At 59.5% G+C, this 25,906-nt stretch overlaps 1 protein-coding gene across 7 annotated transcripts in view; it reads left to right on the top strand.

The window, feature by feature from the left end:
* The window catches only part of TNS1 (tensin 1), a 191,253-nt gene that overhangs the window by 60,129 nt on the left and 105,218 nt on the right, over nt 1-25,906 (top strand). For 6 of the 7 annotated variants that reach the window (XM_062191499.1, XM_062191517.1, XM_062191480.1 and 3 more), the window contains exon 4: nt 22,202-22,243. Coding sequence is in view for 1 of the 7 variants with exons in the window: in XM_062191509.1 (XP_062047493.1) it covers nt 22,202-22,243 (42 nt within the window). In the remaining 6 variants the exon portion in view is untranslated. Of the gene's footprint in view, nt 1-2,509; nt 2,722-22,201; nt 22,244-25,906 lie in introns of those variants that run through there. The other variant, XM_062191545.1, reaches the window with a different exon arrangement.

The raw sequence follows: 25,906 nt of genomic DNA, 5'->3' as shown, positions 1-25,906 counted from the left end.
GGGAGGGAGAAAAAGAGAGAGTGAAGGAGAGAGAGATAGAGATAGAGAGATGAGAGAGAGAGAGAGAGAGAGAGAATGTCCTATGCACACAGATCTGGGGAACCAGGAATTCCATCCAGGTCTCCCATGAGGGTGGGGTGTCAGGGACCCAGCTACCTGAGCCATCCCCACGGCCCCCAGGGTGCACATCAGTAGGAAACTGGATCAGAAGCTGGAACTTGAACCAGGCACTCGGTCATGGGATATGGGCATCCACTCCTGCTTTCTGGGGTCCGTGTCTGGCTCCTGCTGTCATCCTCTCTCCCTCCTCCCCCAACTTTCAGCAGCCTGCCCTCCCCCTCACCCCACTCCACCAGGCTCCAAGGCTGGTCTCACTCAGTTTTATGAGAAAGCCCCAGGTCTACCCCTGGATGGACCAACCACAACTGGAACCAGATGTGCAGGCCTGTCCTTGGGTGTGTGAGGGAAGGGGGAGGGGAAGGGGTCTGAGCTGGCTGAAGTAGGGGGGGAGGCGGGGATGGGTGATGGGAAACCCTGGGAATCCTGAGTCCGTGTGTGTGTGTGTGTGTGTGTGAGAGAGAGAGAGAGAGAGAGAGAGAGAGAGATTGAGAGAGAGAGAGAGAGAGAGAGAGAGACCGACCCTGGGCCAGGGTCTTGGAAATGAACAGGGGGCTGCTCTTTTTCTCTGAAGTCCTTTGGCTTCTTGGCCTCCTGTTGCTGTGGTTTCTGGGATGTGCTGAGTTCGTGGTGGTGCTGGAGCAGGCAGGCTGGGGAGGAGGACGCGAGTGCAACCTCCCAAGGCTTCTTCAGGGCCCCCGGTTGTGCCACAGACCTTGGGGAGGTTCTGATGCATCTGAGTGGCATGATTCCCGGGTCCTAGCAGAGGCGGTTCCTCTGCCTGCGATTAACTGGCTTCCAAGATAAAAATCCGTCTGTAATTATCTTGGTACAGCCTTGTGCAGTATTACGCATTTAAAATGCCCTCTGTTCAATTATTAATCACCCGTCCATCTCTCTGTGATGCGTTTCTTCAGGCCACATTTATTGAGAATCTACTATGTGTTAAGTTTGTGTTGGGCACTGCACAGAGCAGTAGGGGCCAGAGAAAGAAGGATAGAATCTTTCACTGCTCAACAAGTGGGAGCTACGGAAGCATCCGTGCTGGCCTGGCCTTGGGGATGGACATGAGCCATGGGTGTTCAGAGGAGGAGACTACTGTACCAAGAGTGGCTGCCGGAGAAGGAGCCACAGACATTGGCTGTTGGGTTGCTCCCTGACTGCCGATGGGGGGGACGGGGTCATGATGGGGTAAAAAGGGGGAAGGCAAAGTTGAGGCTAGAGGGAGAGAAAGATCAAGTCACTCTGATGCCCTGAAGTCCCCTTCTCCAGCTGTCATGAGCAGGGTGATCTGACGACTGAGAGAGAATATTCTGGAAGCAGCTGGCATTAGGAGCTGTGCAGCAAATGACTTTTCCCTCTACTTTCAAAAATAACCCTGTCTGCTTCTTTGCCTTTGTCATTTATGTTGTGCTCTACACCTTCTTCATCACTTTTCCCCCCATTGTTTTTCATTATAAAAAAGTTCATACCTATAGAGTTGTTGAAGTAATTTTATGTGGCAAACTGCTTAGATTCTATAGTGAACACTTTTACATATTTGCTTTGTCACATTTCCAAACCCAGTGCCTCTTCATCCATCCATCCATTATGCATCTATCCATCTATCCATCATCCATCCATCTACCAATCCCTCCATCATCCATCCATCCATCTATCCATTCATCCATCCATCCATTCATCCATCCATCCATCCATCCATCACCCGTCTGTCCATCATTCATTCATTGTTTTTTGTATTTCACAGAGGGGTGACACATGCATTTCATGAACTAGAGTTCACTTCCAGTCACTTTTGAATACAGAGTCAGGAATGCCCTAACTTAGCCCAGAGAAGAGAGCAGGGATGGCTAGCCCACATTCGACAGATAAACACAAACAGGTTCAGAAGCTGCACTCCTGGTTTCCACTCATAGTATGTACTAGAAATAGCAAAATGCAGAATCCCCTCCCAAAGTTGTGGGCTGCTGTCCGATGCTAATATGATTGATATCGCCATCGTCACCCTACACATCGGTGCTGGCCAGCAGCCCTTTGGCCATTTCTCTGCAGCCAGGTTTCCTCTGCCGGTCCTGGACCTTGTGGCATCCTGTCTCCTTTGTGCCTGCTTCCCCTGCTAGGGCCTCTCCCCTCGGGTCTCCAGGGAGGTGGCTGGGCCAGTGGCTGAAGGAGGGGCAGGCCAGACTTCCCAGGCTGCTGCCGCCCTAGGTGCCTGCGTCCTGCCCTAGTCTGGTGGGAGGCTGTCGGAGCGGGCGCTGCAGGGGTTAAGGAGGCGGCGGCCGGCGGGGTGGGGGGGCAGCGGCTGCTGGCTGACTCCGGGAAGGAGGCGGTGCGCCTGCCTGCCTGCCCGCCCCACTGGCTGGCCAGGAGGGAGCCGGGCCAGCAGCGTCCTCCGCTGTTCAGTTGCTCCCAGCAGTGGCCCTGGGACCAGCTCTGCTTCCCCCCTTGCTCCCTGCCTGGGCACGAGACTCACCCACTGCTTTCGTCTGGACCACCAGCTTCTTACCAGCCATAGCTGCTGCCCCTGCCACTGCCCACTGCTCCTGTCCTTTGAACCCCTTGGTCCAGACACACACCCCAGCCAGTGACTCCTGTGCCGGAAAGGTGAGTGAGTGAGTGAGTGAGTGAGTGTGTGTGTGTGTAGGTGCGGTTGGGCCACTATACCCATGCTGTTAAGACTACCGATCAGGGTGTCAGTGAGGGCAGGTGCACTCAGCCCCGCCTCGTCACATGTCTCTGGGTTAGGCAAGCTCCTGAGGACCGACCTGTCAGTCCCCAGTCCTCGCTGTTCTGTGGTTCTGGCAGGGATGCCTGGGGTGCGGCTGTCCCTGTGCTGACACACAGCGACCAGTCACAAGCTGTGTTTGCTGGGGAGGTTGCTGGTGTCAGTGGCTGCTTGGGACTGAGGCCAGCCCGCCGGACGAGGGAGGGGGAAGCTTAGGGGGCCTCTTCCACTCCCTGCCTGCTGTGGCCTGGGAGAGAGGACCACATTGAGAACACTCCCCGTTTCCTCCCCTGCCCCTCTCTGGAGCTGCTCTTGGGCAGCTTCCTCCTCCTTTGGGGCTCTCTCTGCTCCCCAAAGACTGACTAGTGCTGCAGGGGTGGGTCTAGTGGGCCTGGGAGGGCCAGAGTTAAAGGTGCTTTCCCACTCTGCTCCCCTGGGGTCCATGTTCCTTTGCCCATGGGCACAGCCTGGCACAAGTGCCCCCTGCCGCCCTCCCCCAACCAGCAGCTCTGGCTCCTTCCTCGCCCCTCTGGGCAGAAATGGCTAATCCAGGTGGTTAATGAACAGACAGGGGCAGCTGCTACCCCCTCCTTCTCCTTCCTCTCTCCCCTGCCTCTGATGCCCGCCTGCTACCCTGTCCCAAGTTGGAGAGTCATTCGGAGCTCACCCCAGTGCCTGCCCCCCCAGCCCATGCCCCCATTCAGGCCCCAGGCCAGGACTGCCTGCCCAGATGTCTTTGGGCTGGCCACTGTCCTGGAAGAGGAAACTGGGAGGGGGTGGCTGAGGGGGCATGGAGGAAAGGCTGCTGTGCTCTTGGGCTGGGCTATGGGGTGAGGGCAGGGGACAGGGTGGGTGCTGCTGCTGCGGTGGGGACTGGGGGCTGGGGAGCCAGGAGGGAGGGAACAGGAGGGGGAGCTGGGGGCAGCTAACCCTTCCGTGTGGCAGAGCAGAGGGTGTGTGTTGGGGGGCACTCTTTCCCCTTCCTGAAGCTGCCTGGGGTGGGGAGGGGGGAACCATCGTGCCAACTACTTGGCCTTCGGTGGCTCCTGCCCCGGCCAGCTGGCAGCTACTCCTGTTATCTCCCACCTCAGTCCTCCCCCAGGACCTCAAGGCTTGCTACAGCTGAGAGACCCTGGGCCCCCACGCCTCTGACCAGGGACGGAGGAGGGGTGGGGAGTCGGGTGGGAGAGCTGCAGCTGGAATCGATATCAGGACCCAAGCTTGGGGTTTGCATAGACTCTGCTGCTCATGGAGAGGAGGGGCTGGGGAGCCAGGACTTTGATCTGCAGCTGAGAATTCTTGGGTGGTAGACCAGGCAACCTGGGACCCTCTGCTTGCAAACCTCTGGCCTTGAACTCTTCTGGCTCTCCCTGCCAATCCCCTCTCATCCTGTACTTCTACATACTTCACTTCCCTCAAAGCCCTGCTGTTAGAATCTCCCACGGGGGTGGTCGGGTCCAGCACTGGCTGGGGTGGGGCTAGGCTAAGGGCAGAGGAGCTCGAGATTCCTGTTTGGGGGCCGTCTTCAGGACACTGATGGACGGTGGCTTCGACTCTGGAGCCCTTCTGTGGTGTCTTACTTCCCCTGACATGAGAGCAGGGAGTGAGGAGGGCAGAACGGGCTTTTGTTGGGTTGAAGGAAGGGGACGCCCAGAGGTGGGAGCTCAGCTCAGCCTGCCTTGTAAGGTGGTGAGTTTGCCGTCTTGAGGGGGAGTTCAGACGGGCTGGACAGCAGCGTGGAAGAATTCCTGTGCTGGGCTGTGGTTCCAGGGCTGACCCTTAAGGTCTCTGGGGATGCTGAGGGCCTGGGATTCTTGGAGTCGGGGAATTCTCTGACACCGGAATGGGGGAGCAGGAAGCTGTGGCCTCTGGCCCCGGGGCGTGGGCATGGGCGGGACTCACAGGGGTCCCCGACACTTGCCCTTGCATGTGTTCCTACGCCACCATGCACTGCACTGTCTCTGGTGCCTCCCATAGAGTCTGAGAGTCTTCCAATGCCTCAATGGCCCACTCAGCCCTTGCTTGCTGGTTGCCCTGACAGGGCTGCATGGCACCCTGCGAAACGGTGTGTGTGGGGGGTACCACGAGCACGCAGACCTCAGCCTGTGTGGGGCACACAGGGCCGGTGTGTAAGCCTGGGGGTGGGGGAAGAGTGCTGCGGCGCTGGACAGTGTGAGCCCCTGCCACATCTGGACTCCTGAGAAGGAGGTGGTGGGCAGGGGGCTGTGCCACGCCCCCAGGTGCAGAGAACCAAGCATGGCTCTTGTTTGTCAGTAAGGTGGGGTTGTTGGGGTGTCACTAACATGGGGTGTGCACAAGCCCAGGGTGGTATTCTTGGGGCCTCTCAGGGGGTGGGGAGGGACGAGCAGGGCCCTTCCCTTCTGGCCTCTCCAACCTGTCCGGCTCCAGAGGGGCAGACAGAGGTGAGGCAGGGTGGGGGTGGGGTTACAGATTTCCCAGATCCACCTGCAGAAAAGGCCTGGGGTTCCCGAGATGGAGAGGTCCAGGTGGGCTTCCAGAGTGGGCTGGGGGCTCTGTCCTTCTTCTCCCAGCCAGTCTCCCCCTGCAGATGTCCTGTGACTCCTTTCCTCCTGGGCACAGCTAGGAGCCTGGGGTCATTCCTGTCTGGTCAGGGCAGCCCCTCCCGCAGTCCTGGCTTTGATGGATGGAAAGTCCTTTCCAGTGTCTGCAGCCTGGGACTACACGAGGCTGCTGAATCAGGCCCCTCTGCTCTCTGGTTTGAAGGAGACCAGTGATGGTCGGGGGCTGCGTGGGGAAGGAAAGAGAGACACAGGGTGTGCGCCGAGCTCAGAGAAGTGGGCCAGAAGCTGGGGTGGCCAGCAAAGGCCCTTGCTGCAGGCCATCATGGCTTCTTGGCTTATTTCTGGGTCTGTGAGTCTCTTTGACCCCAGAAGGGGAAACTGAGGCTCAGCTGTGGGGTGTGCGGGGGGGAAGGGAGTGGAGGAGACAGGCAGGAAAGCTTTCCTGGACCCTGCGAAAAGCAAATCAGAAGCAGGTGTGGCAGTGGGTCTCCACTTTGTCCCCACCTTGGCCTCTGGCTCCGTGGCTTCCTGGCTGGCTCTTAGCTTTCCAGAGCTATTAAGCACGCAGAGGTATGGGTGCAAGCCAGCTGGAACGAGGGTGTGGGGGGTGGCAGGGTTGCCAGCCCTGCAGCCGTGCCCACCTCCCCAGGCATCCCTGCATTATGCAAGGTCACACCCTCCCCACCCTTCCCTCTCTGAGACCATCTGAAGCCCTTTCCCACCCCAAGGAGACTTGAGACTCCCCAGTGCAGCTGTGCCCCAGGCCCGACTTGCCCAGCTTCGTGACCTTGACCCTCTTCTTACTCTTTTCCACCTGGTTTTCCTCCCCGAGGTGGCCGCTGGAGCCAGGGTGGGGCGGGGTGGAGGTGGGCCTGAGCCAGGCCCTGGCGCTGCCTCCTTCAGGGTTTGTCTGGGCTCTGTAATCTGCCTTTTTAGGGCTGCAAGCTTGGAGCTCAGGCCTGGGCGTGGGAGGCAAGAGGGACTGGCCCAGGAGGGTGAGATCCCAGGAGCTGGTTGGCGATGAGAGGGTCCCATGAGTTCCTGGGTGGAGTCCTTGCCTTCTGCCGCTGTGGGGGTCCCAGTCATGGGTCCAGTTCTCTGAGGGACCTCTCTGGGCCTTCTCCAGCAGAGAGCGTGGGACCCTTCAGCTTTCTCCAGTCTCACGTGTTTTCTGCTTGCTCAGAGGCCTGCGAGCTGGAGTGCAAGTTCCCTGAGGGCAGGCCTGCGCTCTACCTCCTGTCGCTCCTTGCTGTGCCAGGCTGAGCGCTGCTGGCCATGAGTGGACTGATGGATGGGTGAAGGGTTCTCCACAGGGCCTGGGAGAGGGCTTGGGAGGCGGAGAATGTGTCTGCAGCCAGACACCTGGAGTCCGGCTCACTTACTAGCTGTGTGGCCTTGGCAAGGGATGCAACCCCTCTGAGCCTCTGTTTCCTCCCTGTCAGTTGGGATAAGAGTAAGCCCTGCTTCCTAGCAAGGTCAAATGAGTGCATTTCGTCAGAGCACTTTGCACAGTGCCTGGTACTCCTAAGAGCTCACTAAATGCTCATGGTTGTTACTGCTGCTGTTCCTGGTGTTCTTCCAGGAGCGCAGAGTAGAGGAGGTGGTGGTTGGGGGCCCCGTTTGCCCTTAAGGGGTCCTAGCATCAGAGCCCAGTGGAGTCTCTTCCTCTCCTCTCTCCCCTCTCCCCTCTCTCCTCTCTCCTCTCTCCTCTCCCCTCTCTCCTCTATCTCTCTCCCCTCTCTCCTCTCTCCTCTCCCCTCTCTCCTCTCTTCTCTCTCCCCTCTCTCTCTCCTCTCTTCTCTTTCTCTCTCCTCTCCCCTCTCTCTCTCCCCTCTCTCCTCTCTCTTTCCCCTCTCTCTCTCCCCTCTCTCCTCTCTTCTCTCTCTCCTCTCTTTCCCTCTCCTCTCTCTCTCCCCTCTCTACTCTCTTTCTCTCTCTCCCCTCTCCCCTCTCTCTCTTCTCTCTTCTCTCTCTCTCTCTCTCTCTCTCTCTCTCTCTGCAGTCAGCTAGGGGCAGGCAGGGAGCAGGGGGGACCTCTGGAGTCCCTGCCTGCCCAGGGCGCCCGTGCAGCTCTCTGTTTATGAAGGACTCTGAGAAAGTGGCCATCACTGTAAACAACATGCATTATTATAAACCAGCCCGAGCCGTTCTTCCTGGATCCCGTCCCATCCCCCAGTGAGAGTCCCTGAGTCGGAGACTCCCAGGCCTGGCCCAAACCTCCAGCAGGCTGCTCTTGACCAGGGGCTGCACCCACAGGGTGGCAGAGCAGGGCCCCCAAACAACCACTGCAAATTGTTCCGCCCTCTGCATCTCCCTGGAATTCAGCCCACAGCCCCCCTGCTGCAGCTCCGTCCAGTCGCTCGTTGGTAGCGGTGTGGGGAACCATGTCCAGCCCTTCTTGTGTGCCGTGGAAGCTGGGAGCTTTGAACCCATGGCGGAGGGGGGAGGGAGAGGGCCCCTGGCTCTGCTCCCTCTGCATCCAGGCCTCTTCCCCGCTCTGGGGTCCTCTGCTTTCCGGTGCCCCTGACATTCCTCATTAGCAGGGGTCAGCCCTCAAGGCCTGCCAAGCTGCACTCCCCACCCTGCCTGGTTCCCACCCAGAGAGGCTGGGGTTGCTCTGGGTCGGGGGTGAGCGCCATTTCCGGACCCCTGGCCCGCCCAGTTGCAGCTGCAAAAGGCATTAGCTTTTTTTGGAGAAAGAATGGGTTTCGGATTGATGATGATGACAGCTGGGGAGGGTTCCTGAGCCGGGCCCCGCCCCTTCTCGCTTCCCCTCTTCAGCCCCTGCTCACCTCTGCCCCATTGCCAGGCCGTTGCTTACCTAGGCATGGGTCTCACCTTTGACCAGCGACCTTGACCAGAGCTAGGCAATCAGCTGCCCATTGTGGGAGCAGTCTGTGGGCTCAGGACTGGGCTTGGGACTGGGGTAGAGGTGGGGGCACGGGGCAGGGGGCTTCAAGGGAAGCATGAGGGGGGTCTCTATGCTGGGGTCCTGCTCGCCCAGGACTGTGGGAGAGCCGTGCTCTTCCAGTGATGAGCAGATCCGTGTCTGGCCCTGGCTGAGTCCCTGCCCTGCCCCCAGCCTTGGGGTCCTCACCTGGAAAGGATGGGCGGCCATCCTCTCACCGGGGCCTCCCCTGGTCCCCAGCTGCGCAACTTCACCTTGGATTGACCTTGCTTCCCGCCCTGCCCCGCCCCCACCTCTGGCAGTCTCTGGCAGGAAGTCCTGCTGATTAGGGCCCTAATCACCGGCTGAGACTCCCAGAAACAGCAGGTCTGGTGGGGCCGGCCAGGCTGGGAAGGGGGGCTGGCATGGGGAGAGAAGCCGCCACTCAGGGACGTGAGCAGGGAGGGGGCACTTGATGCCCCTCTGTCGTTGGGGAGGGAGGGTGCACTGACCTCCAGGGCTATGTCTGTGTGCCCACGGTGTGCCCACTGTGGAGGCTGCGTGGAGGCAGCTGAGTCTGGCTGGGCACACGGGACCTCCTGATTCTTCACTTTAAAAGCCTTTTAGGGCATCCACCTTCTGCCAGGCAGGGTGCCAGGTATGGGGCTGGAAGGGTGCGAGACCGGGACCGGGTTTGTGCAAAGTGCAGTGGCAATGTCAGGCGGGAAGCAGCTCAGGGCCACCGGCCGAGTGGGAGAAGCTGAGGAGAAGCGGTGGCCCTGCGGCTGGGTCTTGCATGTTGAAAAGGAGTTTCGCGAGGGGAACAAGGCTAAGGCTTCCTGTGAGATGGGGGAAGCCATGCACAGGGGCACAGGGGCTTGCATGCCGGGATGCATAAAATAAGGGGTCCAGCTCAGACCACCCGGAGTGTCCCTCCCAGCCTTGCTGTTCACTCCCTGAGTGACACTGGCTTGAGCCTCGGTGGCTGCATCTGTAAGCCAGGTGATAGTCCAACCCCCAGTGCTACGATGGGGCTGAAACAAGATGCTTTGCACATGGCGCTCAGCTCCGCGTCTGGCCAGCTGACAGTGGTGCCTTAAACATGGCTTGCGTGGGAGGGTGGCTCTGCAGAGATCCCGGAGGTGTGCACAGCTCAGGTGGAGGATTTTCTGGGCCAGGTTAAAGAGGGAGCAGCAGAGGGTTTTAGCATAAGAGGGACATGATGAGCTGGTGATTACAGCTGTCCTGGGCAGGGGAGGGCCTGGGGACAGGCCACCAGCCAGGACCCAGGTAGGGCATAGGTGGTGGGTATTTCTAAGACACTGAAGCTTCTTCTGGGGGCGTCTTGGACCATCTGGCCTGAGACACAGTGAGCCTCACTGTTTGTTGAATGAATGAATGAATGTGGAATAGGCACGTTCCCCTAGTCAGGGTGGAGGAGCCTGGCCTGACTCTAAGTGGCCTGGTGAATGTGGGGACAAGGGCCACCTGTCCAGAGCCAGGAGGAATGTTGAGTGTCTCCAAGGCCAGGTGCCTGGCGCGTCGCAGGTGCTTAGGGACTGTGTGTTGACAAAAGAGTGGGCATTTCAGCAGCTGTACTTCCTGGAGCCAGGACCTACCTTGAGGTGGTTGAGGTGGGGGTCGAGATCTGCTTTGTCTGGGTTTGAATCCCACGTCCACCTGGTGCAGTCGGTGTAGCTGCGGACAGCTTCTTTAACCGGAGCTGGGTCTGGCACACAGGTCGCGCTGTGCGTCCTGCGGTTAGTGTTGTCGTCGTCACTATTACTGGTGCAGGGGCAGAGAGCAGGGCTGGGAGCCGGGGTTTCTTGGCTGAGATGAATGCTGCTGGCCAGGAGGGGATGGGAGAGCCCAAGGGCTAGAGGAGGAGGGAAAGAATCTGCCCGTGGCGCCCCAGCTGCCTCCGCCACCACACATGTGGCTCCTCTGCTGGGCTGCGCTGAGCTGAGCGTGGGAGCCGAGGCAGGAGCCAGGCCTGGATTCCAGGCTGGAGCCCTGGGAGAGCAGGGGTGAGCCGGGGAGGAGTGGGGGCTGGGGAGGAGAGGTGCTCCAAGAGGAGGCCAGGACTCTCCCAAGTCCCCAGCTGGGACCCAGGCATCCCACCCATCAGCTCCTGCCAGAGGGCCTGGCCTGTTGGCTCCAAAGTTTCTGGACATCCTGGGGTCCCTACCTGAGTCAGCAGCCAGCGGCCTGATGCCCCTCCGATGTTAAACCCTGGTTCCTCCCCAGAAGCACCTTGCTCGTGTCTACACCGTCACGCCTTCAGAGCTCCCATCTGTAGCATGGAGGGCGCGAGAGTGGGCGTTAAGGGCAGGCAGGGGCAGGGGTCTGTGCGGTGCAGGGGAGTCGGGCGGCCTGCTAGTCCCCTTTGGTGCTGTGTGACTTGGGGCACATCAGTCGCCCTCTCTGGGCTTTGGTTTTGTCATTTGGGAAGTGAGAGGTTGGACTGCTGAAATTTTGCCAAGTCCCTGGATCTTTTTAAACAGAGTGGCTCCTGCTTGGGGCGGGGTGGGGGTGGGGGTCTTTGGTGAGCTGTCCAGCATGAAAGTGGGGGACTGAGGATCTAAAGGCATCTCCTGGGAGGCCCGCTGAGATGCCATCAGCTCCGTCCCAGCCCGGGATGGGAAGCTTCTTTGCCCATGACCCCTTCTCCAGGCAGCTCGGTTTCTTGGAATGAGCAGAGGGCAACAGCTGTCAGGGCCGAGCGGGCCAGAATGTCCCGTCTCTGTCCCAGTGACTCAGGTGGGGATCCGCTGGCAGGAAGGGAGGGGGAGGGGCCTGGGCAGATCTGCTGGCCACCCCTCAGCCCGCCCTGGGGAACAGAGTGGGAGGAAGGGCTGTGCTAGGGGCGGAGGCGCAGAGGCGAGTGACTAAGAGTTGTGAGTAACGGCTCGGTCTCTGCTGGGCAGGTGGCTCCGAGACTATGCAGAAATGCTCCCGGAGGCCCCGCCACTGAGTCACTGCACAGCCTGAGCTCCCCAGTCCTTGGCCTTCTTAGGAGCTGGGGCTGCAGGCCAGCAGGGGCGCTTGGCTGTGCGCCCCGCCCCAAGTTTGCCTCTGTTCCCCCTGCATCAGCCCCTCCCACCATCCATGAACTTCAAGTCCCGTAGGCCCCACAGCTGCTTGTCTTGTTTATTGGGCGTCGAGGGGAGTGGCTGCAGTGTAGATTTTGCAGTCTGACCGTCCCTGCTCAGTCACTCTTAGGTGTGTGACCCTGGCCAATTCACTTGTGCTTGCTACTTCTCGGAGCCTCGCATGGGCAAAGAAGGGCTGTCGTTGCACCTGTCGTTGAAAAGTTGAGCTGGGACAATGTGTCTGGTGTGCATTCCCACTGGAGGGGTTCAAATAGTGTGCTGGACCCACAACCCGGAAGTCCCTTCTCCACACCTCACCCCTGGCATTCCTGCTCCCCCTGCTTCCACCCCATTAAATATTCGGGTCATTTGTCCTCTCAGCTCCACCCTGCATGTACACCTACCCCTCTGTTTCTGCCCCCTCCTCCCAGCTTCCATGGTGGCTCCTTATCTCTACCTGAGCTTCCTGAAGGATGGCTAGGAAGGGCCCAGGTGGGACAGGCCAGTCCCAGGGGAATTTGTCACAGCTTCTGTGGGTACTCTGAAAGGAACTTGGAGCTTTGAATGTGTGCTTCCGGGACCCAGGACAGTTCTTGTGCCCCCACCCCCGCCCGCTGGCTTGAGTCCTCCCCTCTCCCCATCTGTACACATGGCAGGCTCCCCACTTCCCGGCCCTGCTGCTCCTCCGCCCTCCCCTCATCCTGGAGCTTCCTGAATTCAGCTGTGCCCAGAGCCAGGCTGACCGCCCCTGCCTGCGGGTGTGTTGGCAGGGCTGGTGTGTTCCTGTCTGGGCGGCTCTGCCTGGGGTGGGGCCTGACTTTGCATGTGGGTCTTGTGGGGGACCGGGTGTATGCCTTGGGGTGTTGTGTGCTGTGTGCACATGGTTGTAGCGTCTCTCCCAGCCTGAGGGAGCCGGGTTTTCCACTGTGCCCTGGCCCGCTTCCCCGCACCCCCCAAAGGGTGGTTTCAGATGCTTGCATCTCCGAGGTCCTCCCTAGGAACAAGGAAACGTCGCAGGGGGGTGGATATGCGTCAGATGGGCCCGAACAATGCTGGTGACAGCCAGGCCTCCTTGGGCCTATCCTGCTGGCCTCGCTTCAAGTCTGTGCTGCCGGCTACTTGGGACTGAGAGGGGCTTCCTGCGACTTGGCCACAGATGGGTTTAAAGGAGCAACTCAGAGCTGCTTCCGGGGGCTCCTGGTGTAGCCTTGTCCATCAGAGCAGATGGGGTTCCAGAACTAATTGTGCGCAACAGTTAGGCCAGCCCCCTCCTGTGGCCAGTTTTCTACTTGGGTGCATTTTCAGATAAGCGTAGCGTATGCCAGGTAAGCGTGGAAAGCTCAGAGAAAAAGGCAGGTGCTTTCTCACCACAAGTTATTTGAGAGACAGACAGACAGACAGACAGAGATCTTCATCTGCTGGTTCACTCCCTGGACGTACACAGTGGCTGGGGCTGGGCCAGGCTGGCACTGGGAGCCGAGAACTTGAAGAGTGCTGGAGCCATCACGACTCCTCCCAGGGTCTGCACGAGCAGGAGGCTGGAGTCAGGAGCAGAGAGAGACTTGAACCCGAGCGCTCTGGTTCAGGCTGTGGCCTCTGAACCGCCAGGCCAAACACCCGCCTGGTGCTTCTGGATGGGGGTCTCTCGCGTGGTGTGGCGTTTGCAGCTCTCCATGACTCACGGGAGGTGGGATCTCACCTGCTTCCTCTCGTTCTGTTATTGTGCCTCAGTTGCTTCTTCTGTGAAATGGGGATGAGCAGAGAACTCACTTCACGGGGTTGAGGTGAGGATAATATGAGCCGAGATGCATAAGATACCCAGAGCTGAGCCCGGTGCATGGTACGCACCTGGGGGTTGCCCGGGAGGTGCAGCAGTTGCTGGAATAGAAGGGAACAGGCATTTGCCATGCATGCTGTGTGTTCCAGATGTTTCCATCCGTGTCATCTGTCAACTTGGCTTGGCCCTCCCGACCTCTCTGCAGAGTGGGCCTCCCTACCTCCGGTTTACTGATGGGGGAACAGACTCAGGGAAGTTAAATGAAATTGGCAGCTGGGCTGTGGCAAGACCCGAGCCCACGCCCGAGGCTCGGCTCAGTGCCTCCCATCGCCCTGTCGATGGAGCCCCCCTGGCCTCTTGGTGTGTTCAGGAATCTGAAAATGGGGATGTGTGAGCAGAAGGTGTCAGGGGCTTAGGGGACCGGCTCTGCTGCCTGCTGCTGGGTGCGGGTTCATTGTGAAGCCACCTGGAGTCAGGTGAGGAGACGTGGGACCTTTCGGGGGGCTCAGGGGACAGCAAGGCCGTGGAGAGGCTTTGAGGGTCTGGCGTGTCCTTCTGGGTTGGTGCATCTGGTACTGGATGTGCCCAGTTTGGGCGGCCTTGTCCCCTCCAAAGCTGTTATCCCACTGGTGATGCCCCAGCCTGCCATGGCATCCTTGAGGTTGGGAGCCAGGACAGCGAATGCCTCTGGTTTGTACGGAGCTGAACCGGGTTTGAGGGTGGCTCCAGCCCCAGGGTGCTGGGTTTCAGGCCTAGCTCAGGCCCCCCTTTTGCTCTACCAGCCTTACACATCCCAGCGGCGGTTCCCGGGACTGTAGCCTCTGTGGGCTTTCCCACTGCTCTTTGAGGTTTTTTTTTTTTTCCCCCCATGCATCCTTCCTGCCTTACTGTCCTGACACACCTCAGGGTCAAAGACTTTGGTCCCTTCACATTCTCGTGTAGGGACAGACGCCCTCTGTGGGGGAGTGAGGGCACTATGGGTGAGGGCAGCCTCCCCCTGGGTATGATTTCTGGAAAACCAGATGGGTTGGAACCCCAGGGAGATAATAGGCTCCGCAGATCCCATCACCATCCGGGCAGTTACGGGCCTGGCGGTACTCCCTGTTTCCAGGGCTGGCTCCTGCACCGAGGCACAAGCCTCCCTTCCGGGTGGGGCCGTCCTTGCTCCTCTCCGGCACCCAGCGGGCTTGGTCTGCACATGGACTGACTGCGAGGGGCCTGTCACCTCCTCGTGGCCCCGGTTCCTGCAGGACCTTGCCCACAGCCCACAGACCTTTCCTTGAGCAGCTTCTTCTAGGAACTTCCTAGAAGCTGTGTTCCCGTGCTGTAGTCTGTGCTCCCGTCCCCTGCTGCTCCCAGCCTGGCCAGGGCCGGGGGGGAAGGGTGGGGCTTTCCTGCTCTCTGGACGTCAGGAGAAGTCTGCAGCCTACATTCCAAGCTGTGTGTTCATCACCACCACTCATCCCACAGAGGCTGGCTCCCTGGAGTGCTCCAGGCCAACCCGGTGCCTTCAGAGGGTCCTACTTCCCACTTCCCCTGCTCCTCCATCTCCTTCGATCCCCTGGAAGTGCTCCCTTAACCTTTGTCCTCTGTTCACAGCCTCTTTTCATGTTTGCAGCAGCCGCCTGGCTTCCAGCCACTGGCCCCAGCTCTGGAGGCATTCCCCTCCGAACATTCGCCCCTCCAGGCCGTGCACAGCGGGAGACAAGTTGTCCCTCTACCTTGAGTTCCCCAGCCAACTGCTTTCCATGAAACCCTTCCTGTGGCCCCGCAGCGGACAAGGACATGTGGTCCTAGGCAGAGCTGAGGCTTTGGGCAGCGCCAGAGCGGAGCTCTGGTTTCGGTTCCATTATTTACTGATTGAGTGCCCTTAGGCTGTGGATGTGACCTCTCGGGGCCTCATTTCCTCATCTGTAAAATGGGCTGATAACCCCTACCTCTGAGTGCACAGTGTGGACCAGAAGTGGGGCTGAGAGTGGTTTTCTTTGGCCAGAGCCCGGCTATGAGGTGGGCCCTAAGGCTGGGGTGGCCGTATTAGGGCATTTGGACTTTGTCCCATGGAGCTGGGGGCCGGGTGCCGACGCTGTGCAGAGGAGTGCCTTGGTGAGATGTGCATTTTAGAAGCAGCCCCTGGGGGCCAAGCAGGGAAGGGAGTGGAGGGGCAGGGTCAAGGACAAGGGGACCCTGCCACCTAGGGGCTTCTGGGAGCCTGGGAGACATGTTCAGGAGGAGGAGGTGCCAGGCTTGGTAGGAGAGCGGGGAGTGCAGAGGGGAGTGGAGTGGCTGTCAGTGCCCAGCTGGGACCCTCCAGGTGGCCAAGGGTGGGCCAGACCATGGTGTGGGTGCTGCCCAGGGCCCTGCTGCCCTGCTGTAGCCTTCTGGTTCATCACCGCCACCCAGCCACTCTCATGCTCCTGGCTGGCTCTTCTGTCCTCTGGAGGCCTGGCACACAGTGGGTTCTCAGTCCAGCTTTGCCGAGCCCACCTCCCCTGCTCCCTCCTTTGCCTACAGCCAGTCTGGCCCTACACGCAACCTCACCCCTAAGCAGCTTCATGGGGGTGGGCTGTGCACTGAGCGTGGTCTCTGAGCCGGGCCCCTGGGTCTCAGCAAGGATTCCCTGGGCACAGATCTTCAGAGAAGATGCTCTGAAGTGGGAGGGGCTCCTAGGTGGGCTGCGTCCCAGGCAGGCTCTGAATGGGACTGGCTTTCGTGGTGGGAGGCACCCATCTCACAGCGTGCTCTGTGAGCTCCCTTGCCAACCAATCAGGGCTGCTGTGACCTCCGCACTCCATGGACACACCGTCAAGCCCTTCCTCACCCAGCTGCATGGCTCTTGTGTGTGTGTGTGGGGGAGGCTGGGCCTGCAGAACTGCATGGAGTGGCTGCTGGTGAGTGACACCCAAGATTGTAGGAGGAGGGAGGGCGGCTGAACACTGGGGGCTTCTGGTCTGGCTCTGGGGTCCCAAGTGACACAGTCCAGGACGACTTAGGGGAGGGAGCTGGCGCTGGGGCTTTGGGGACGGGGCCCTGGGTTGGTGCACTGGGACTTCCTGTCTCCTGTGTGTTCCAGGTCCTGAGTCCCACCTGTGATGGGTTTAGGGAAAGGGCCTGGTCCTCTCCCTAGGCCTGCTGCCCCCGGCTCTGGAGGGGGCCTCAGAGCTGGGACACGCTACTCCTGGCTCCAAGTGTCCCTGGGAACAGGCCCCTTCTTGCCTGCAGGAACTTGATGCACTTCCTTTCGGGGCCTGGCAGAACTCTATATAAGGGAAGGAAACAGCCGAGCGGGCCGGGAGCTGGGGGAGCAGGAGCAGCCCTGCTGTGAGTGAGTGCGCGGCGGGGAGGGCACAGGCCTGGGGTGGAAGTGGAGCCAGGGCAGCGGCCACTCCTCCCCGGGAGCCCTCCTGCCCAGGGCCCGAGGCTGTGCCCTGGAGGCCGGTGTCTTGGCGCCTTGCTGGGGCCCTCTCTGGCACGCCTGGACTTTGTGCCCCCACTGTCCCCTTGGCATTTTGGAAACTTCTGATCTGTTATACATCCTCTGGTCTGACCAGACACCTGCCTCCTGCCTTGCTTCCGGGCTCACAGCTGGTCCACACGGCTGGACCTCCTTGTCTGGTTCATAGGGGCTGGTCAGGGCCCTCTTGATAGAACCGTGAACTTGAGATGTGAGCTCCCAGGTGCTGGGCTGTCCACAGGTGAGGGCTTACCTGGCTGTAGGCTTGGAGGCGTGGATCTTCATCTGGATTGCTCCTGACCTTTTTGGTGTTGTCCGCATGAGTGAGGCTTGGCAGCTGCCTGCCTCCTGGCTGCAGGTTCCTTGGGCAGAGCCCCAAGGGTGAATAGCAGGCAGGGTGCGGGCCTAAGGGGTCCGCTCGGAGAGCGAGAGGATCTTTCCACGTCCCGGGTCGGGGAAGAGAACTGGAGGCTGAGGCTGGGGCTGGGCGTCTGTGTCAGTGAGAGTTTCACTGTTGGGGCAGAGGGGGAGAGTAGGGCCCTGGGTCTCGGGGGGCCTGGTGGCCTTTTGTCCTTCTGCTCCCTCCTGTTGCTGGTAGTGTTGTTCCTGCTCCCCCAGCCCCGGCACCACTGCCTTGTCCAGCAGTGGAGGCCGTGTTACAGGAGGGAAAGGCAGGTGTGTGAGTCGGGCAGCCCTGGGTGGCGGTCCTGCCACTGTCACTTGGTAGCCATGCCAGTGGGGTGCTCGTGGAGAGTGAGGGGTTCACGTGGAAGTTTTCACGCTGCCGTGGCATCTGCTCACTGTTCTACTTCCTGCAAGTTGTTTAGCTTCTCAGAATCCATTTACCCCAGCACCTTGTCAGGGAAAGAGAGAAGGTGGACACACGGGAGCCGCCACATGGTGTATCCCTGCAGTGGAACTGTATTTTGGGAGGAAACTCTGGTACAATCTGGGTGATGCCCGGTGCACCTGTCAGCTGGCGCTGGTGCATACACACATACATATATGCGTGCAGCATACATAGACACACATGTACACATGCATACACAAACACATGTGTGCATACACACATACGTAATACAGCACACACACATGCACACACATAATATGCACATACATACACACACATAAATATACACATACATGTATGGATGCAGCACACATAGACACACATGCACACACACACATATATATACACACATATACATACACACATGTACACACAAACACATGCGCACATATATGCACACACATAAAACAGCATATACATGCATGCACACATAACATGCACATACACATGCACACACATACACATACACACACAAACACATGCACACATATATGCACACATAGTACAGCACACACACATGTTCATACATAACAGGCACATACACATATACACACATACACATGCACATATATACAGACATGCACTATACACATACATATACATACACACATACACATATGGATGCAGCATACACAACAGATAAACACATGTACACAAATACATGCATACACACATGCACAGAGCATGCATAACACATATACACATATTCATACAAGTGCACTAGACATGTACACACATACACATCACACACATGCACATACACACATACACATACCCCACATACACATACATATAGACACACATATACAGATACACATGTACACAAACGCACACACACGCACACACAGGTGTCTTCTCACAGTGCTGGAGGCTGCTAGTCTGAGGTCAGGGTGTCTGCAGAGCTGGTGTCTGCCTGCCCTCCTCCTTGTGTCCCTCCTGTGTGTGTCTGTGTGGACACTACCCATGTGAGGCCAGGGCCCACCCAGTGACCGCGTTTCACCTTCATCCCCTCTTCAAAGAGCCTGTCTCCAAGCGCAGTGCCATTCTGGGGTGATAGGGGTTAAGACGTTAACACAGGACTTTGGGGAGACCTACTTCAGCCCTTTAATTAAAGTGACGTGAACCAGACGCAACGGGCGGATAGTACGTGAGTCCTTTTATGTGAGGCATGTGTAGCAGGCAAGTCCGTGGAGACAGGGAACGAGGGGCTGACAGGGTTGTGGGGGGAGGTGGGTGGGGGATCATTGCTTGGCAGGTGTGGGGCTCCTTTGGAAGGCTGTGGAAGTTCTGGGATGGATAATGGCCGTGGTGGGCCAACACTGCAGGTGCACTCAAGACCACTGAGTCGTGCATTCAGAAATGGTGGATTCTATGTTATGGACATTTTACCAAAGGGTCTGTCCTGCAAGAGATAGGGAAAAAGACCGTTGTCCACACAGCCTCACAGGGTTCTGGTGTGGGCTGGGGTCCCGGCTGCCCTGGCCAGCCTCATGGGCCAGGCGGGTGTGGGTGTGGAGAGCCCCTCTGGTGGGGGGCCAGACAAGTTCAGGGATCTGAGATTTTACGTGACCCAGGCCAAGCCCTTAGGTCTTACTCGGGGCCCTGGTGACGAGAGTGGCACCCAGGTCCTGTCGCTTGCAGGGCAGTGTGCCGACAGGCGCCCGCATTTTTCCCTTGCTCTGTGAAGAAGGGGGGTTGGAGAGCACAGACTGAGACTTCCGCCCGAGGCGCTCGGCTCCGGCAAGGTCACGGCCTGCGGGAACCTCCACTTCTTCACCTGTAATAAGGGAGCAGTGCTGCTGGCTCTGCGGGATTGCAGGGTCCCGGAGAGATGGGGCCTCAGACCCCAGTGCCTGCCACGCAGTCGGTCCTTAACGGCCAGCCCTGGGTGGCCGCAGACGCCTCTCTTGAGCCCAGAGTCACTTTCATTCTTTGAACAGATACGTAGTATACACCTACTGTGTGCTGCGGAGGGAGGGCCCAGCCTGGGGCTAGGCACACAGTAGGCGTGCTTCCTACTGTCGTGGGGCTTGTTTTCTGGTGGGGGAGACAGATTATAGACAAGCACACGTACCTGTAATTACAAATTGTAATTAGGTCTCCGTACCTGTAATTACAAATTGTAATTAGGTCTCCGAGGGGAGAGCCATGGGAGCAGGAGAGAGACTGTGGGGTGTGTGTGTGTGTGTGTGTGTGTGTGAAATGAAGTAGATTCTCGTCCAGGAGGGCCTCTCTGGGGTGACAGCATTTACACCCAAGCCAGAAAGATGGGGAGGACACAGCTTTGCAGACACCTGGAGCAAGGGCATTCTGGGCAGTGGGGACACAGCACCTGCAAAGGCCCCGGGGAAGAACAGAACTAGATGTTTGGACTAAGTGGAGCCCAGCCCTGTGTGTGGCTTTGGGTCCCGGACGAGGGGACAGGCACAGAATGAAGGCTGTGAGGAGAGCAGAGGCCGGGTGGTGCAGGGGGCTCCCCACCTGAGCTGGCCGCTGCCTTGTGGTTTCAGACCTTCCTGTGCTGGGGGAGTCTCCTGGCTGTGCTTTCTTGTTTTGTGTCCAGGGTCCTTGGAAGCTGGGTGGAGGTGGGGGTTAAGGGGCTGATGAGTGCCAGATAGGGGTCCCCGGGGTGGTCCGCCAACACCCTCACATCCCAGCTTCCACCTTGGAGCCAGACCGCTTCACTGCAGAGCTGGGCCTCAGTGTCTTCATCTGTGAAATGGGCAGAATCACATGACCTGGGTCTGAGCAGAGGCTGAGGAGAGACACAGTGCAGGGCACGAGTGGGCTGTGGCCCTGGTTGTGGCTGGCTGTGTGACAGTGAAGTATTCACGGTGAGTCAGCGTTGCACGGTGCTGGGTTTGCACCTTGGCCCCGGCTTCCTCACCTCTGGTGCCTTGGCCACGGCGTCTGCAGGATGGTTGTTGTGGGAATTATGGAGCCGGGCCACGCAGGGCGCTGAGAGCAGTGTTTGCTGTAGGGCAGGTGCGAAGGGAGCCTGCTCCACTCTGCTACTGGGACCTTCTTGCTGTGCTGTCATTTGGAACGGGGACCGGGGCATCAGCCCTGGCAGTGCCCGACATCTTCCCGGGCTGTTCTCGGCACGCCGGGGCTGGCGGGGTTGCCGTAAGCAGGCTTCCCGGGCTGCCTGCCTGGGGCCAAGCCCTGGAACCCTGTGCCACCACCACTGCTGACCCCCAGGGCGCGGGGCCAGTGGGTACGGGCTGTGGAGTAGCAGGAAGCCCTGGTGTCCCCTGGCGCGCTCCAGGCTCCTGAGCTGGTGGCCGAGGGCCAGGGTGCCTGAGGGAAGGAGACAGCCTTTTAAGGAAGCGTTTCTCTGCTTTAAAAAAAAAAAAAAAAAAAAAAAAGGAGGGAGACAAGAAACACTGAAATGCACGGCAGAGCCCGCGGGCTGCGGCCTGGAGCTGGAACGCACAGCTGTGACCGAGGCGAGGAGGCCTCTGGGGGGCAACAGGTCCCCAGGGGGCCCCTGCAGACCTGGCTCTTTCAGGGTTGCTGCTTTCTCAAGAGAAGGGACCTGGACTCAGGATACCTGGGCCTCACTGTGCGCATTGGCTTTGGGGGGTCTGGGATGGAGTCAGGGGCCGCCTGTCCATTGCAGTGCACCTGCGACCCCACCCTCACCTCCCCATGCCTGTCCCCGTATGGAGTAAAGGGCGAGGATGTCAGGACTCCTCCAGGCCTCTTTGCTGGAGGGGCTCTGTCGTGGCAGATGGCTCAGGGAGGCTGACGTGCAGGCCGCCACCCCTTCAGAGCTGGCTCTTGTCCTCCCCTGAGCCTGGCCTGTGAAATCCCCCAGAGCTCAGGGTCAGCAGGGGTGGAGGGAGGGTCCAGTCCCGGGGGCTGCACAGGCCTGTGGGCAGGGTGGTCTTGCCCACTGCCTGGGGAGGCTGCTGCCCTCTGTTTGGCCATCCACAGCTTGTGCCCAGACTCCCTCATGCCCAAGAGAGAGTCCCCCCTCCCGCTCTGTCCCCTCTGTGGGCCCCTTGTCTGGTGTTCGGGTCGGGAACTGCAGCCAAGGTTGAGGACTGAGCTCCAAGAAAAACCTGTCCCGGCTGCAGAAGGCTTGTGCCGAGGCCATGGTCAATGCCCCTGCTGATTGCCAGGGCCGTGGTCTGGCCGCCCTGCCTGCCAGGGAGGTGTTATCTCAGGGAAGGGAGCCGCTGAACCCACCCTGCCCTGCTCTGTGTGGAGACTCGAGCTGCCATCTCCTGCTCCCCATCCGAATGAGATGTGAGGATGATGAACTTGAACTTGAGGAAGGTACTAATTCACCCGTAGGCGGTGCATTTGCCCCTTGGGCCTGAGCGCTGGAAAATGCCCAAGCCTGTGGCCCCCTCCGCTGTGGGACGTTCCTGGGCACTGGGGAGCACGCGGCAGGCGCCGACCTCTCCTTTCCTAGTGGGTCTTTGTCACCGCTTTCCAACAGTTTAAGCCACTTCTATCATGTTGCAGCACACAGGGCAGAGTAGAAACGCTCCCGATTTTAGCACCGTGCTGTTAGGCTGGCCGTGTGCTGACCTGCAGCTGGTCAGCGGCCGCGTGGCTTTATGTTTAGCTGCCTCCTGCACCCCTGCCCCAGGCCCAAGTGTTTTCCCCTCGCCACATCTCTTCTGCCCTCACTGCAGGTCTCAGTGTGCCCTAGGGGCTAGGGTGTCTCACAAGGGCGTGGGGGCACGGGCAGCTCCCAGAAGGCCGCAAGGGGTGCTAACCTGCCCTTTCTCTTCCTCTCCCACAGGTGGCTGCCCCCTGCATTCCTCCATCCAGCCATGAACTGGTGGTGAGTACCAGCCCCCTCTCCCGTGTTGGCCCTGTCCGCAGCCGCGGCAGCTCACTTTAGGCCCAAGTGTGTTAGGAGGGGGAGGGTGGACATCCCTGGGCTCAAGCTGGCCCCGAAGGCAGGGAACGAGTCTCAGGGTCCCCCCTGAGGAGCTGCAGGGCCTGCTCATTCCCGTCTTGAGCCTTCAAGACACCCATACAAGGGCATCTCGTGTGTCTCCAGGCCTGGCCAGGTGCCTGTGGTTCCAGAGCGTTGAGACCAGGGATGCTGTGACAGCTCCCTAACCTGGCTGAGGCTGGGTCAGGGGCCCTTGAGCAGGAGGCAGGGGGATGGACCACATGGCCCCCAGAGCTGCTCACCTGGGCTGTCTTACATGCAGGTGACCCCTGTCCTGCCTCTAAATTCCTGGGCTTACCTCTGCCCTCTTGTTCTCTATCTACTCCCCCCACCCCCGCTCCTCTGCCCCTCCCTCCTCCTCCCGGGGCTGCCAGAGTGGCCTGGACAGGGGCAGGACCCCTGTGAGTTGTGGATTGTGGAGAGGGCCCTATTCCAGACGGATCCCAGCTGGGCTGCCTGCGAGTGCGGGAGCTTTCTTCCCTGCCTCCCTCCCACCTCCGCACTCTCCAGAGGCCTGACGTGCCGCTATGGTGGGGAAGGGGCTACCCACCTGCATGCGTGTGTACGTGCCTGTGCATGTGTGCATACACACATGAGTGTGTGCACAAATATGTGCGTGTGTATGTTCATGTATGTTACATGCTGAGTGTGTGTGAATGTGTGCATGTGCGTGTGCGCAGGTTGTGACAGGGAGGAAGCACACTTTAGGCCTTATAGACGTGCCTGTGGGGGTCTTGATGTTAGGGGCAGTCTGTGGCCGGGGCAAAGGTATCATAGGGGCCCAGGCGGTCCTAGGTCCCTTACTTGTCAGCCCAGACTTTGGGTGCTCCCCCAGGTCACCCAGTCTCCTTTTGGTCTGACACACATGGTCCTGCCCTGGTTCTTTCTGGACCTCAGTTTCCCTCCAAAGTGCCTGGCCCTCCCTCCCTGACCAGGGTGGTGATGGGAGGGCACAGGAGCGCTCGGGGCTCGCAGACTCCCTCCTGGTATGGGGAGGCCCTTGATGCCTAGGTTCTGCCGGGCCGCTGGCCCTCTCTGCAGGGGTGCCCTCGCCCGGCCGCGCTGCTCCAGATGTGCAGTGTCACTCGCACGGAGCCCAGGCGAGGGTCATCCGACCACAGCAGGAGCTGGGCGCAGACTGCAGCCTGGCTGGGAGCTGCCAGTGAGGAATCTGTGGGGCTGCCGAGGACACTGGGGGCGGGAGGGGGGGCGTGGAGGGCAGTGGGGAGGGCTGAGCGCCCTCTCTCCTCATTCCAGCGGCACCACCACCCTGTGCTGGGAACACAGAGTCCTTGGCCGCGGCTTGAGGCCGAGGGTCCAGCGTGGAGGGATCACCAGCAGAAGCCAGGTGTCTGGCCTCTGTCATGAGCGCTGTTTCCGGGCTGCAGAGTCAGGGGCTAGGACACAAGGGATTGGGTTGGCATTCCAGCAGGAGGCTTGGGGTCAGGCTCCAGGAGGGACTCCGGCCTGCCCCAGGCTGTGGGATCTTCATGTCTGTGATGCCCCTGCTTTGCGGACAGGGGCTGCGATCTTCCAGCAGGCTGTCAGTCACCTGGTGATGGGGCAACGACCTCTTCTGATCTGAGCTTCCCATACATGCGCCGGAGCCCACCTCCACCTTGGATGCCGGCTGTCCGACCCCCCGGGCCTGTGACCCTGAGTACATTGTCTGACCTTGCTGGTCTTGGCTTTCCCTTCTTCAGCATGGGAGTTAGCAACAGCACCTACCCCATGCGGTTGTCAGAGAGCAAGGTGACAGGTGTATCTAATTAACCTGTGCTTACAACTCCAGCAACTGCTCACTTCACGGTGAGCAAAGGCCAAGGTGTACCCACTGGTCTGCACGGCCCTACCTGGGTTGCTGTCTCCCTCCCTCACTGTCGCAGCCACGCGACCTTCTTGCTGGGCCTTGCACACACGAGGCTGCCTCTGGGCCTTTGCACTTGCTGTTCCCACCGCTTGGTGTGCTCTTCCAACAGATGCCAGCAAGGCTCTTTCTCTGGCCCAGGTCTCTACTCAGGTGTTGGCTCTCCCCCTTCCTCTGCTTGCCTGCCCTCACCACCCTCTGCTGCACTGTATTGCAGTTAGGAACCTTGTTCAGGGAGCCCCGCCTGCACCAGCTTGTCAGCTCCCCCAGCACAAGGGGTTTGTATCCGTCTGTTGCTGTGTGCTCACAGCCTTGTATGCAGTTGGCACTCTATATATGCTGCTTTGGCCGGGAGACAGGCATGCAGCCCATGCCTGGCACACATCAGGTGCTCAATAAAGACTGCTTCTGCTCCCGTTCCGTGGCTGGCCCAGGAGAGCAGCTGCCGATTCTGCGGTGACACAGGGCTCCAGCAGGCAGCTCCATTGCTGTCCCCAGGGAGTGGGAAAGTGGCCCAGGGGAAAGTGAGAAAGTCTGGTCCCCCACCCCCTACCCCTGGGAGCAGTCAGCACCTGTTTCCTCACCAGGCGGGGCGGGAGAGGCCGGTGCTTTGAACAGGTTCACAAGAGGCAGGAAAGGGCGGGTCTGTGTTTTTCCTTCCTTGTCCATCCGCTGCCTGCCCTTCAGCCTCTGCAGGGCCGGTCTCGGCCTCCCTGCCCCCTCCCTGTCCGCACACGGTGGGTGTCTGTCCATCTGTTTGCCTGTCGTGTTTGCTCCCTCTCAGTCTGGCTCCAGCTCTGGCCTCCTCATTGATTGTGCTCAAACCTACCGGACCCAGGATTAGACTGCCCCCCCCCCCCATCTCTGGACACAGTTTCTGCCCAGCCCCAGGCCCTGCCAGGCAAACATTTTCCAGCCTGTGCCCGGGCAGCTGGGGCAAGGCAGCTTAATCTTCAACCCATGTTTTCGTCTTACTCCAGAGACATTGCCCAAGGCCTTGGGTGGAAGGTTCCTGGGGTCACCGCTCTCCCATGGGGGTCCCCTGAGGGGGTGACGTGGACAGGGGAGAGGACGATTTTGCCGCAGACACTCTGGGTCCTTGGAAAGAGCTGAAGTGGCTTTTCTCAACTGAAAAGTCAGAGTCAAAGGCATTTCCTAAGGGTCCTGCCCAGTGGAGGCCCACTGAAGTCAGCCGGTTGCCAGCCCCTTGGAAGCTTGTGCAGCCCGGCACCCAGCAGACCTGGGCTGGGGGAGGAATGGCCCACGTGGCTTCTCCTGTGGGGGCTCAGGGTGTCCTTGTGGAATGGACCCGGCTTGGGGCAGGGAGTCTGGGGAGTGGGGAGGGGAATGGGGACATGGAGCCGTCAGGCTGATGGCACCTGTCATGGTGCTGTGAAGGTAATATGGTGGTCCCTCCTTTTTCTAAGGTCTCATTCTCTGAGATTTCAGCTACCACTTGAAAATATTAAACGGAAAATTCCAGAAATAAATAATAATTTGTGCATTTTAAGTTGCGCTCGGTCCTCAGGAGCCTGATGGAATGGCTTGTTCTCCAGCCCCAGATGTGTGCACGCTGTATGCAGTCTGGGCCTGAACGTCATCTGGTTGCCATGGCAACGATCAGAGCTTCTGTTCTTACTTACTGATGGTCCAGACTGCAAGAGTAGTGATGCTGGCTG

Source organism: Lepus europaeus, chromosome 1 (genome assembly GCF_033115175.1).
Source record: "Lepus europaeus isolate LE1 chromosome 1, mLepTim1.pri, whole genome shotgun sequence".
Taxonomy (NCBI): domain Eukaryota; kingdom Metazoa; phylum Chordata; class Mammalia; order Lagomorpha; family Leporidae; genus Lepus; species Lepus europaeus.
The sequence above is the reverse complement of the archived record's forward strand: the minus strand, read 5'-3'. Positions and strand labels throughout refer to the sequence as shown.